The sequence below is a fragment of the Aplysia californica genome, unplaced genomic scaffold (assembly GCF_000002075.1).
Source record: "Aplysia californica isolate F4 #8 unplaced genomic scaffold, AplCal3.0 scaffold00819, whole genome shotgun sequence".
NCBI lineage: Eukaryota > Metazoa > Mollusca > Gastropoda > Aplysiida > Aplysiidae > Aplysia > Aplysia californica.
This window is the reverse complement of record NW_004798089.1, coordinates 30,680-44,982: the sequence shown is the minus strand read 5'-3', so window position 1 is coordinate 44,982 and position 14,303 is coordinate 30,680. Positions and strand designations below refer to the sequence as shown.

The window sequence follows — 14,303 nt, the reverse complement described above, 5'->3', positions numbered from 1 at the left end:
TCATGTAGGCCACAGCAGAAGCCACGCATAATTGTAATCCTTATTCAGATTGTATGTATGTATAGTATAAGGTTTTACGGCGCTCGCAACTGCTGTTCAGATTAGTGCACAACCAAAACGAAAGTCAATAAACATACTTAATGTTTATAATGGTACTGTACAACAATAGACTCAACTGTCATCCAGCAGCATTTCATACCAAAACACTTTAACACACATTGTTAGTACACACGCACATGTCTCAGTATGTGTCAGAGTCGGTTGAATGCATGGCCAGCACACGTGTGACTACTGTGTATGCAAGTGTATAGGTGGAGGAGGTCACAGTCCGGGGGTGGAACATCAGTTAAGATACAAACACATCATATTTTTTTCCCAGGCTACTGATCAACGCTACAATAAGCTAGTCTTGACACAAATCTACGTAATGAATTGCGTGCTGGACTGTGGAATCAAAAGTTACCATATCTGCACAACAACATATTATCTTGTTCTGCAAACAGTGTCGTTATAGATGATAGATGAGACAGGCGGGCATGTGAACAAACTGGCCCTTTTTCAAAGTGTGTGTTTGATAGAGTTCAGTGTATTTTCTTGGTATGGATCAAAGAAACGAGTATATGTCTCTCTCATTTGAAACCAATCTACTAATTTGGATTGAGAAAATCGAAAACGTTGTAGTGTCTGTAATTATCGCTACAAAACCTCATATGTTTGCGATAACAATTTCTTGGATTCAACTAAATTGAATGTCAGGCCCAACGACTTCGTTGAATCCGAGTTCCACTGTAAGAATAATATTATGTTAGGCCTATATTGAAGTTATATTACTGTCTCGTGTCCTTGGAGGTATTGATGAGACAGCTATAGGATCAGGATGTCCGAGCTGAGGTGCACAGCGTTGGCTTTTTGAGCTAGCATTTCTATTTCTCTGTCTATGGACCGTTTCTAGAAAAAGTGCTGCCAAGATATTTAAACTCCTTCAACTGTTTCAGTTGTTTACTGTTGACATGAATGTAGCTCGGCTCACTTTCATAACTTCTGTTTTTGATGTGCTTATATTTTCATGTCAAATATTTTTCAGCTGTTGTTCAGTTCGGTATATATATAGTGCTTTTGGAGGCTTTGTTGGTTTTGATGAGTAAGACATTGGTCGTCCGCAAATTATAATTAGTAGTCGTTTAGGGTCTTTCTCATTCTTGTCTTTAGCTTGCGTTATTGAAAACCGAAAGCTATATAGGCCCTATATAACCTAAAGTCGATGAAATATAAAAAATATTTTTTTAGTCAACAATCTATATTCGTGATGGTTTATCTTCAAAAACTATCACGACAGGCGATATCGACAGGAGGCTGTACTGTACGTTGCACCATTTGGCACCATTTTGAGATTTTCCAAAGTCCTAATAACAGGAATCTCCCCATAGGCCTATCTCTGTCTACTCACCAAAATTTAAAAACTAGGCTAATCGCTCGAAGGATAACAACAAAACAAATTGTGCCATTGTTTTGATCTGTAAAGTCAAAGTAAAATCAACTCATCAATCATGTACGCAACTGGAGGAAGGGGTACAGAACGTTTCATTTCAAAGGAAATTCAAGAAAGACTTGGAGTTAAGGAGAAAAATGTAGGTATCATGTATGACTAGACTAGAAGATTTAGATCTAGATCAGATCTAGATCTAGATCTCTAGATTAGATCTCTAGATATAGATATCCAGATATAGATATGATAATATGTGTCCCTGCCAGTCAATATCAGGCATATGAAGGAAATTTCAAAACTGAGTTAACATTATTTTAGCGAAGTGGCTAGCCGTACTTACTGCCAGTCTAGCCGTACTTAGATCTAAGTTTGGCCCTATCGACTCAAAAGCCTGTTTAGTACACAGGTCTCATTAGATCTAGATCTAGTAATTATTCAGGTTAAAATACATGCAAGTCAGTAAGTCACCTTTTAGTTTTGTCATTGTCTGAAATACAAATACTTTAGAAGGCATTGCAAACTAAAAATTTCATTTACAATTCAGCCATCAATATTAAGTACGGCTAGCCTGACAGTCTAGCCGTCCTTAAGTACGGCTAGCCTGGCTGTCTACCCGTACTTAAACGGCTAGACTGGCTACTTATCTTAGGCCCTATTAACATTAGAAAACAGGAGGTTTAAAATACATGCACTGTCATTAAGGCACCTGGTTTCGTCTCAAATGCAAATACTTTAGGTACTGCGCACTAAAAATGTATATTTACAATTCAGTAGGCCTATTTTTTGTAAATGGTCAGTCTAGCCATCATATTAAGAATAAGTACGGCTAGTCTAGCCGTCATTAGTACGGCTAGCCTCTTCCTTATTTTAAAAAACTATCACTTTTTCCCTACAATTTTAAACAAGAACGAAGTAAATATGACCATATTTGACGAAAATACAGGACTTATTGTGCGAGGTGAGGAAATATGAAAAGGAGAAAATGGCCTTTGAAGTTGAGCAACTTGACATGTTTCCATAGCAATGGAGGTCTTAGAATTGAGATAGAGACTTGAAATTTAATAGTTATCTTGGCAATTTGACTGCAAGGTAAAATACAGAAATAGAATACTATTCATTAACAGAGGACAAAACAACATTTTCACGAGAATGAACTTCACATCAAATGCAACAAAATATTAGCATTATATACTAGGTGTCAGATACTAAATTTTCAAAGTAGCTGTATGTATGTCAAATGCATCTGTCAAGTGCACCAAACATCTCTACATTTACAGAGTACAATTATTATGACAAAGAAATGAAGCCTATTTTTTTTCAGACTGTGGGATCATTACAAATCAGTATTTTTTTGCCTCAAAATTAATGATCTGTCGTTAATTCAACAAAAAACACCGAGTGTTGTGCTGTTGAAGCTAGAGAGGTGAGCAGAGCAAGTCTGATTCCCTGTAAGGACTTCGCTGTTGATATTCACCCGTTGGCGCTCATATGACCTTATGCAGTTGCGAGCACCGCAATCTACTAAAAAAAAATAAAGTATTATGATAATATTTTCCAAGAGGACCACCTATCTAAGATGACTGCATTTCTTTTCGACAGTGAGTGGTAATTTTCGACAGGTTCCACTGTAAGGTTGAGAGAGGGAGAAGGAAAGTACAAGCAATATAATATACATTGTACACACATTTCAGTCTTTTAAGTTTACTGTTAATGTGGAAGGGGTCGCAATAAATAAGTCAGACACCATATTGTTTAAAAATAATTTGGAAATTTTCTAATTTAGAATCTCCTCTTTATGCATAAACTCGCCCTAAAAAGTCAAGGAACAAGTTGTGTTTTTACCTGTCAAATTTAAACTTCAATATCTCACAAACCCGTTAAGATCAGTCTACCAAACTTGGCACACGCACTGACAACTAGACACAGTTTGCCGGTACAGCAAATTTGCCCGCACCAGCTTCACAGCGACGGCGCAGGGCTTTCTGAAACAGCCGAAAATCATGAAAAATGGACTAAATTTCTTTACTTCAGCAACATTGGCATAGGGACTGTTTGCTAAAACTAAGCTTGGCACGTGCTAAACAGATGTCTTAGCTGTGAATTTTGCTCACTTACAACCCTTTATAAGCCAGCGTTTTTCAGCCATGTTTTATTACAACACGATGGTTCAACGACGCTTGCTGCCTGAAATCGACAGAGGACGAGCCCTTAGCTAGCTCCAAGATGGCTCCACGTTCCGAGTCGTTGTACATCGATTGGGGTGTCCCCATCAGTCATACAGAGGCTGCAAGAACGATGGCGACCGGAAGGGTCCAGAATAGGCCTCGACCAGGGCCGCCCTGTTGACCAACGACAGCATCGACTGGTTCATCGTCAGACAGGCCGTGACATCACGAACCACTACTGCAAATGGCATCAGGGACCAACTACGGGTCTCAGCCAATGTCCACGAGAGCGAGGAGACAGTGAGGAACCATATCCGTAGAGCAGGTTCGCTTGCCGGGCGTTGTCTGCTCGCCATTCACAGTGGACACAATTTCAGTGGGACCAGGTAGTCTTCTCGGACGAATCCAGATTCAGCCTGCTGCACCCAGACAGGCGAGCCCACTTCTGGAGGCACCGAGCAGAGTTGTTCCACCCTGAGTGCATCCAGCAGGTGGTGGCCTAGGGTGGAGGGTCTGTACTGGTGTGGGGAGGCTTCTCAGATCACCACAGGACCTCCTGTACCACATACAGGGCAATTTGACAGCGGCAAGGTACAGGGAGGAAATCCTGCGTCCCCTTGCTGTTCCTCTCCTGCAGCAGATTGGACCCCAGGCTGTACTGCAGGACGACAACGCCACGCCAAATGGCGCACGCATCATGGGGGACTTCCTGCAGCAGCAAGCTGTCGCCCGCATGGACTGACCAGCTTGTAGTCCAGATTTGAACCCAATAGAGAACATTTGGGATCACATTGACCGGTGGATAAGGAACAACCACCCTCCTGCTCTAAACCTTCAACAACTCTTGGGCTGCCTCGTCCAAGAGTGGCAGAACCTGCCGCAATAAGTTCTCCGAAGGCATGTCCTGTCCATGCATCGACACTTTGCCGAGTGTTTGGTCAAACGGAATGGCTACACACGCTATTGGCAATGTTCATGAAGAACTATGGCTGTTCAGACTTTTGAAATCCGACCAGTGTGACCAAATTCATTTTACATGAACTTCTCTTTGTTGTTGAAATCTGAAATTGTACACACTTAAACTAGAGAGTTGAAAGCATCTTTTTTTGAAAAAATGAATAAATTCTGTAAAACTTTTCTTGAGTTATCCTTCTTGGAATTTTTGTTCCTTGACTTTTTTGTGCGAGTTTTGAAGAAGTTAGTTAAAGATGTATGCTGGCATTTGCCTTGATGTAATTCCTCATTTAGTGAAAACACATGTGATATACTGTCGGATTCTTCAAGCTACTTGTTTGTGCATAGGTAGAGTAAACTGGCACATTGTGATATTGTTTGGGATGTAAAGGGTATATTTTTACATAGATATATTAAAAAGTTTGTTTATCCTCTCCTCTCACTTCAGCAATATTTGTACTTGGATAAGGTTGAAAGCTTGCCTTTTATGTCATTCTACAATTGATTTTAAAAATGTGTTTTTCTGTTGACTCGTCAAAGGTATATCTTTTGCACACACTCATAAAAGTAGAACTGGCTGGCTTCCAAATGGCAGTTAGTTGAATGATTGTTGACCTTGACTTACAGCTTGAACCCCAAGGAAAAAATACTAAAACTGATAGAGAAAAGACTTTTTCATTACAGTCCATGCCGGCTTTAAGCACGGTCATCGGGAGAAAGCTTAAGCGTGCTTAAAGCCGAAGTGTGCTTGAGTGCGAAGTAGACATAATCCAGAGATTTTCATGTAGAAAATTTCCCGTGCTATTTCCCTTTGTTTGTAAGTAGGCCTATAGCGGTCTCGCAAAAGTGTGCACTGGTATTTTTCCTCGCCATGGTAGTTCTTGTTTGCTTGTTTGTTTTTGTTTTGTGGTCGAATGGGAAATGAAAACTTAATTTAGACGGCCAGTCACGATACAGCACACTAGGCCTACACGCTGCCTGTGCGTACCACTACCCACTGTGCCACATTCATACCACCGCCTTCATCCCACCTCGCGCGTGATACACAATCAGGATTAATAGATAGTGAGGGTCAAAGGTGAAATTGCAGCCAGCCGCCCTTTCTCGTCTCCCCGACTCTTTTTCAACTCTTTGTATTTTTTAGTCTGTGTGTAACTTTGCCCAAGGCTAGATCCTTTGTCCACGGGCGCGGCTGTGTGGATCTCTCTGCCTTCCTCTCCGCCCATGTGTGTCTCCATCACTTGCGTTCTTTGTGTTTCTCTTAACACACTCCACTGCTGCAGTGTAGACTGTGTTCCAACTTCGATGGGTCATCATAAAAGTATTGACTGTCTTGTAATGAAGCGTGCTTGAAGCCAAAGTTACCGTGCTTAAAGGCGTGTAATTTATATAGCAAAAATTCGGTAAGCGCTGTTTAGCGTGCTTAAGTCTGAAACGTGCTTTAAGCCGGCGTGCTTATAGCCGGCACGGACTGTACCTTTTTTATCTTTATGCTGGGCCCACTTTTTCATGTAGCCTATAATGTGTGTTCTTTCTTTCCCCAGTTACCCGTTTCCCCTTTTGCTTTTCTTTCTTCCATTTTTTTTGTGTTTTTTAGAAAAAGAAATGAAAAGAGAAACTTGTTATTTAACCTGTCTTTCATTTTAAACACTTTTCTCAATTTACAGATCCTTGTTCGAGATGGAAAAGTCTTTTTTGAGCTTCCAGAAGTTGACTATCAAGTTAATCAACTCTTGATGCTCAAATGTGCAGAACGAGTTTTTGTAGCCATCAAAGATTATGACAACAAAAGTTTTCTAGCCAGTAAGTTGATCTAGTGCAGTTTTAATGCGTTGTTTTTGTTAGTCTCATGGGTCAAATTCCAATTCAGTCTGGGAAATGAGCTATGTGGGTTGTGCTGTTGGGACTGGTGCTCATTATATGTTATGTAGCCTACTGCTGGTTTCAAGTATTTGTCCACTCACACACATACTAGCAATCACGCACACACATACACACTCACATACAAAAATGCATGTGCGCGCGCACACACACACACACACACACACACACACACACACACACACACACACACACACACACACACACACACACACACACACTCACACACTTAACTTGCACGCACGCAAAAACATACTCAGGTGCACACACAATGCATGCACGCACACATACAAGCACACACATACACACACTATGAATACGAGCACACAAATATTTAAAATGTCCACCACCCAAAAATGCTGGAGTTGATACACTGAGGTGTCAGTTTTGGGGTTTTTGTTTTTTTTTCGTTTTTTTTAGGGGGGGAAAGGGGGGTTAGATTACTTAGTTTAAACATCTTCTGGACTGGAATAGATTACATATTTGAGATAATAAAGTCTAATTCAGAGTAAATGCTGATGTTGATGTATGCTTGAGAGAAGTTTATAAACACATTCTCATAGGCTCTTGCAGCAGTTCTCTTTCTTTTTTTTTAAAAGTCTTGTATGTATAAATTTACTATTTAGTTATATTGTTCGGGATGTAGAAGTAGAAGATATGTTTTTGACATATACATACACACATTTCTGCAAGTTGATATAGAATCTAATGTTTGATGACCCTCTCAATTTGCAGATAAAAGATGTTTCTTGGATAAACTGATGCAGGAACTCACATTGAGCATAAATTACACATTTGCACAAAAAGTGCTTCAACAGCTCTACTGTTGTCAGTTCTGTGGACAGAGGAAGGAGGTTGAGGAAAATGCCCCCAAGTCCGAAATAGAAGTTGGACTAAATGTTATAAAGAGATGCAGTACCGATGGAAGTGACTTTGAGGTGAAATTGAAAAAGATGAGAAAAGTGAGTTCATCTCATTGTACAGACTTGGTTGGGGATGGCAATGACTGTGAGTCCCTTGACGTTTCCAATGATCTCCCCTTGACCAAAAGTAGTGGACAGAGGGAACATGATGCCAGTTCCATCAGAAAAAATGAATGCGCTTCAAATGTAGATAGTGAACTGTCTCCAACTGTTGTTCAAGAGGGTGCCTGTGTCCTGAATAGAGTATGTGATGATGATGAGCTGAATGCTGATTCCCTGAGAGATGCTTTGCAGTGTGGGAAATGCCTTGGCAAAATAGATGGCGATTCAGATGGAGGAGACCTCACCTTTCGCATGTCCATTAAATGCTCAGGGAAAGTGAGAAGATGGATGGATATTGCGGTAAGCCCACTTTTTATTATTTACAGTTACCTTTGCTCTACATGACATATTGATGTAAGGGAACTTGCACTTGCTGAGTATACTTTTATTTAATACTGATGTATTTTTGTCTTCAAACTAAAAGGTAGGGGGGCTCACGTGGCCTAAAGGTAAGGTGTTGGCCTCTCATTCAAAGGTCCCAGGTTCGAATCCGGGTAGCGACCGAAAAAATTTTCTTCTCTAAAATTGTCTCCTTTCACCTCCTTTCCTGCTCTCTAGCAATATTCTGTCGTCTGCTGTCGTCCCCACCCCTCACCTCCTTTGCCCCCTTCTCTGGGCTCCTGACTCTTTCTGCAGCCTTTCTACTGCTACTCCTTGACTCCTTCTTACAGCTGTCTTTCTGCCACACCCCTGATCTTCTGGTAGGAAAGATCTACACCTAGCCTTCTCGGACAAGGGCGAAAAATCTCGGAGGGCCCGTGTGCAAGTTGCGCACGTTTAAGATCCCTTGGTGGTCTAAAATCGATAAGAGTAGGCTTTGGCCGCCACCCGGGCAAAATTCAAAATTTGTTACCAACTGAAAATATTAGGTGTGTCCCGCGCGCTCATATGACCTTATGCAGTTGCGAGCGGCGTAAAACACTTTTATAAAAAACCAAAAAAAACAAAAAAACTAAAAGGTAACAATTTTATTTCTATTTTAAGTTTCTAAACTATCCTCATGTTGACTAAAAGTTTATATGAATATAAATGAAAAGACAAGGTTCATTGAGAGTTATAATTGACATTTTATGACAGGGCATAGTTTGGGTAATTTAGTAACTAAAACTGCCCAGAAATATATAATATAGCAAAACTAATTTTCTTGAAAACGATAAATTGTTAGTACGTGTTGTTGATATCTGCGATTCCAGTTTTTACCCTCCATCACTAATTCTAGCTTACGGTTATTATTGTTTATATTGCTGCTCATTTATATTATGTGATTGTAAGCCTACGTGTGTGTGCGGGTGTGTGTGTGTGTGTGTGTGTGTGTGTGTGTCTGTCTGTGTGTGTGTGTGTGTGTACACGTGGTGAAACACCAAACCAATGTGCCAGGATCTGGACAATAAAGATGTATCTTATCCTATCTTATCTAAAAATGTTTGTCAGAAGGATTTTGCTTTGACTCTGACCCAGTTGTTTTATCATCCCTCAGAGGCTATCAAGAGATCTTGCATGGCGTGTCTCCAAGGCATCTGGCTGGTCTTCCAGACTTAAAAATCCTGCAGTTGAGGTAACTCCAGTGTTTTGTTTTTTGACAGTTCTGAATTAAAACTAAATAAAAGATTTCTTTCCTCTAATGCATGACTGCATGTTCAAGTGCCAGTATGTTGCATGCACAATCTTTTGAGTTTTAGGTCAGTTAGTATAATATAAATCAACTGATTCATTCTGAGAAAAGGATAGTTCTAGCTGATTTTGTCTTGAGCTTTTGTCGAAGTGTAGCAAGCAATGGAGAGTTCTCTATATTGTAAAGTTTAACACTTTATGCTCAAACCAAAATGCTGTTTTTTTTCCCGTATTTTACTCACTTACATATGCTGCATGGATTTTTCGAGTTTCTCACCATCAGTTTGACTGAATTACTAAATCAACTCATATCAAAGCAAAATATGGCTTTACTTTGTCTTTTTAATTGAAACTAGGATTTAGCTCACTCTTTTAAAAATTATTTCATGTTCTTTACAACTGCTATTTAAAGCATTCATTACAATGATTAATTTTTGTTTTTGTAGATCTCTAAAGTGCTATCATCATTTTGTGCTTTTATAGTATATGGAAAGTTTTTTTTTTCTTTAGATATAGATAGAATGATTCTCAAGGATCTTAAAATTGAAATGCTGGGAAGAATACTTAGATAAAGACAGAAGAAAAAGTAGCCTTTATGGCCTAAAGCTATTTTTTCGTTATGGTAGTCCAGTGGTTAGGTTGTCGAACTCGACAACAGTAAAGTTTACACACATTTTCCTCAGTAAACCAAAGTGAAAATGGTAGGCTATCTGGCTAAGATAATTATCTTGTCTGTACATGTGATGTTTAAGTGCTTGTAAAATGGCAGTTTTTTGCACTGAATGCTTCCTAGTAAGCTGTGAATGTTACAGACAGTAGTGTCTGTCAGGTTCAAGAATAGATTAATTGTAAAGTGTGTAGTCTTCTTTCAGGCAAGGATATAATATATATATAACTGGCTTTGTTTTATTCATTTTCGTTTCCTTTAGTTGTTATTGTTTGTAAGAGGTTTTTTTTTCTTTCTTTTTATTATAATAATGTGATGTCATTTTTCAGGTATGTGTCCATATCTCAGATGATCATATGACTGCTGGAGTCCCTCTGACAAAGTATGGGAATACAGTAGAGTCCGCTTAAACATAAACCATACATGGTTGATCTGAAAACAGCAGTAAACCGCTGAAAATAAAATCCTTGATTTCTTTTCTTCGATTTGAGCAACCTCTCTAACCTGAAAACCGGGCTAAAATGGAGAAAATTCGGCAGTTCCTCAGATTCGAGTTTAAGCGGATTTCACTGTAATTTTGCTTTTAAAGTTTCCATTTTCCTGTTTGGTTTTGGGCTTAAATGTGACTATATTTAATGTAATTGTCTGTAATTTCAATTAGCATAGTGTCCGTCTTTGTTTCAGACTGTCCCACATAAGTGACAGTATTCCAGTGCTTCTTGGCACTTCTGTTTTGTAGGTCTTGAAATTGTAAATTTTTCTGTTGGTTTATTTTTTTGGTTTGTTTGTTGTTTTTTTCTGTACATGTTTTGCACCCCATCAACACAATTTAGGTAATTTAGTTTTGGAGGTAGGACTCGACCCTGCCTATCTGGGCTGACCTGGGCTGAGAGGGATACAACATCCAAGCAGAAAGACTGAGATAGATGCTTGATTAAAATTCTCCCCACATGGAAATTGAGATATTCAAAGGCAAAGTGCCTGATAGTTACATCAAAGATACTGGTTGTAAGAATTTCTCTTACATTTCAATTTCAAGACCACATATTTTACCCTTATTTTTAACTTGGTTTTCTTATAATCTCTTGAACTGATTTTTATAATTTTTATCAATATTTTTATTTCCTGATAATTTTCTCGTTTTTTAGAAAAAATTACTTGTGTATGTCTACAGTCAAACCTCGTTATACTACCCACCTACCTCGGGATGAGCATAAAGTTGGTGGTACAGCAGGGCTCGCAGTATAATGGGATAACAGTGATTGCTATCTTGACTAGTTATAGACTGGTAGAGAGTAGAGACAAATTACGGCCAGTCTTGCCTCATCTTGATCTGTCATGCAGGGTTGCCATGCCCTTCCCCATGACTTTGACATTTCATTCCAGTCTTTAAAAAAAATTAATATTGGCCAAAGCCTCCAGTAAAGCATTTTCATAAAGTGCGAATTAGGAGCAAATCGATATCAAGTGCTAGAAGTAAGCCTATCTGGCAGAGATGTGCTTGTAAAAGAGATTATCAAACAGTTACGGAATGTGTTCAATGCACAGTGTGTAGTGTGTACCTCTGGTGACCAATTCGCTGGTGGTATAGTGGGGTTAATTTACGCTAGTTTAATAAAGACTGTACAACTCCAGACAGTTGGCGGAGGATGGTGTAGAGATGCAAATACTGTGTTTATATATACATAAAATGTGTTCCTTTTCATCCATTGACAAAACTTAGGAGTAAGTGAGTAAGTGGGGCTGGCCATATAATGGAGGGGGGGGGGGGGTTATAATGAGGTTTGAGTGTATTTAATTTAGGGAGATAACAAGACAATTATTTTTTGTATTGCATTCTCATAGTCAGTTTGACTTTGATTGATTGAAACTTTTGCAGTTTTCAGGGTTTTGGCTTAAGTTCTGGTTCTACATGGTATTGTAATTTGTTTGTCTTTTGGTTTCAGGCTTCCACTCTCCAAAAGATCATATATAACAGATCCAGGTTTGAGGGCTCCGGTTGCTTGGATCATGTGTCATCTCGCTGAAGTAAAAGTATACCAAGCAGTAATTATATTATAATATAAGTACATAATATGTGTCAGGGCGTGGTGGAATCAGGCACTCGTCAATTTTTGGGCATATGGGGTTATTGGTATTAGTATTATCTTAAAGCCTGTTCATTTGCCTTCTTTTGGGGGAAAAAAGTATCCATCTATGTTGAATAGAAGTAGAAATATTTGCGATTGAAGGAGGTCAGGTTCGCTTGGTTTCAGAGGTAAAATTAGTGAGAAAATGGTTGCCAAAGTTTGGTAACTTCCATTTCCATAGCCTGAGGATCCTTGGCAACAGAAAATTTACATTTTTTGTGCCTTTACTCAATGCTTTTCAGTAAGATCCACACAAAAATGTGTTTTTAAACGAACATAAAAGGTGTTGAGCCCAAAAAAACTCAGAAAAAAATTGCCCATAGGCCAAAAAATGCTGATTTATATGATTTCATTATTTTGACGAGTGCCTGATTTCACCACGATGCCTCACATATGGTTAAAACAACAAGATACAATTTGCCCGTGTTATGAGTATGAAAAGTGATATGCTGACAAAATGACTTACTTCTCGCAATCCGCAAATGGAGATATTCGCCTAAAACCAGATACTGGGGTCAAATTTGTCAATCCTCAACCAGTTCTATTTTCTTCAAGTTCGACATGTTTTTTAATCATTTTTATATATAATAAACAATCCTAATTCAACCTTTAAAGTGTCTAAAATTGATTCGTCTTAAGGCAATCTATCCCCAAAATGTGTCAGTTCGAGGAAAACTATGTTGGAAATACAAGTGGCTTTCTGATGGGCAAACGTGATTATCTGAGCCTCAACCCCTGACGCGTTTGGTATCGATATATGCCGGTTTTTGAAAGATGAAATAGTGGCTAGTGTCCCAAACAATATTCAAAATATATATAACGCATAAACAGATTGTATTTGACCTTGACTACAACACAATACATGATTGGCCCTGACTAGTCACATGACTGGTATTTTAAACTGCTTGAGCAATTTGACAGCAAATTATAGCCGAATTTAATCTCTTTATGTCCATATGGCCCAAATCCAAGAAGTAACCCATTTTGTCATCGCTCTTCACATATATAACCAATGGTGGAGTACCGTTGTTACAGTTTGAAACAAACTGCTTTATTTGAAAACATAGTGATTGATGTCGGAAAAAGAAGCAATTTTTATACAAAGTATTTAAAAGCATCAAAGAAAGGCTTTATAAATCACTTCGCTGTAAACTCCCTCTCTATGAATACTCATAAAGTCCTTATATTAAAAAGATTTAAGCACTTGATTGCTCGTCTAACTACATGTCTGTGGTTGTTGCATCCTCAGGGAAGCCACTGTGTCCTTGACCCCATGTGTGGGAAAGGTACTTTATTATTGGAAGCTTGCTCAGAAGTGAAGGTCAGCATTATTATTCCCCATGTTGTCTTTGACTTACTACATTACTGTTATCTTCAACCTGTTTATTATGAAAATGTGCTGTTTGAAGGTCCTTCTGCTGCAAGGATGTGTGTTGTCTTAATAAACACTTTGAACTTGATCATAAGTATTTTTCAATTAAATTCTTAATCTTATGAACAGAGAACTGATTCTCCTTCTGTTGGTAATTACGAAAGAACATTGCCATGACTCAGCTCAATTTTGTTTCAACTGTGATGGAATGTTAGGTCATATGAACCATCCCTTGAAAGTTTACTGAATGTTAAAAAAAATTGCTTAATGATCAAGGTAGGCCTATACTATTTTTCTTTGAGACATCTCAAAAAGAAAAAATGTAATGTTTTAGTTTTTGATTTTAAAGTAAGTTTAGTTTCTAATTTGGAGGTGCAACTAGAGCATAACATACAAAGAATAGAAGGAAAAATAAGGACATTAGATGCTTGATAACAAAGAAGAAGCAAACCTCCCCAGTGCACCCAGAAGTGGGACATTTAGGAAAGTCAGTTTCTGTGTTGCTTTCATGTACTCATATATAATTATGCATACATTGTTTGCCTTTCTGGTTTCATTGCAGGAGGCTGAGTATTTTGGTACTGACTTTGATTCGACACAGCTAACTACAGCAGCTATAAATGTGAAGAAAGCAGGTTTTGTCAACAATATTGAGCTGTTGTCTGCAAACAGTCATAGTAAGTAACAATATCTTTGTCAGAGCCCCGACACTGACAGAAGTTCACGCCCTTAGAATGACAAGGCTCTAATTTGATGATGCATAGTTTTGAGATAATGGGTTAAAAAGATTTTCTCTTATAGCTGAAATGTTCTTAAGCATCAAAATACAGGTTAGACTGTCTCTCAAGCCTTTGAAGCTGTACACAAGGCATCTATGTCAGTAATTTGTGGTAATTTAATTCTCAAAAAGTGGTTGAACACTATCATTCTGAGGGCATGAGTTATTGAAAAGTTGGGACTGGAAAACGACTGAATTATCAATAAATCATGTAATGGTTAGCAATGTGTTCCTG

The 14,303-nt window shown here is 38.6% G+C and overlaps 1 protein-coding gene across 3 annotated transcripts in view; it reads left to right on the top strand.

The window, feature by feature from the left end:
* The first annotated feature begins 1,449 nt into the window (after positions 1–1,449).
* The window catches only part of LOC101860696 (THUMP domain-containing protein 2), a 15,637-nt gene continuing 2,783 nt past the window's right edge, over positions 1,450–14,303 (top strand). Inside the window, exons 1-8 of one of the 3 annotated variants that reach the window (XM_005109819.3) lie at positions 1,450–1,628; positions 6,273–6,408; positions 7,222–7,811; positions 8,989–9,066; positions 10,119–10,171; positions 11,736–11,817; positions 13,168–13,239; positions 13,853–13,967. In XM_005109819.3, coding sequence (XP_005109876.1) covers positions 1,548–1,628; positions 6,273–6,408; positions 7,222–7,811; positions 8,989–9,066; positions 10,119–10,171; positions 11,736–11,817; positions 13,168–13,239; positions 13,853–13,967 — 1,207 coding nt within the window. In that variant the 5' untranslated portion in view covers positions 1,450–1,547. Of the gene's footprint in view, positions 1,629–6,272; positions 6,409–7,221; positions 7,812–8,988; positions 9,067–10,118; positions 10,172–11,735; positions 11,836–13,167; positions 13,240–13,852; positions 13,968–14,303 lie in introns of all 3 variants that reach the window. The other 2 variants (XM_013088842.2, XM_013088843.2) reach the window with 2 other exon arrangements.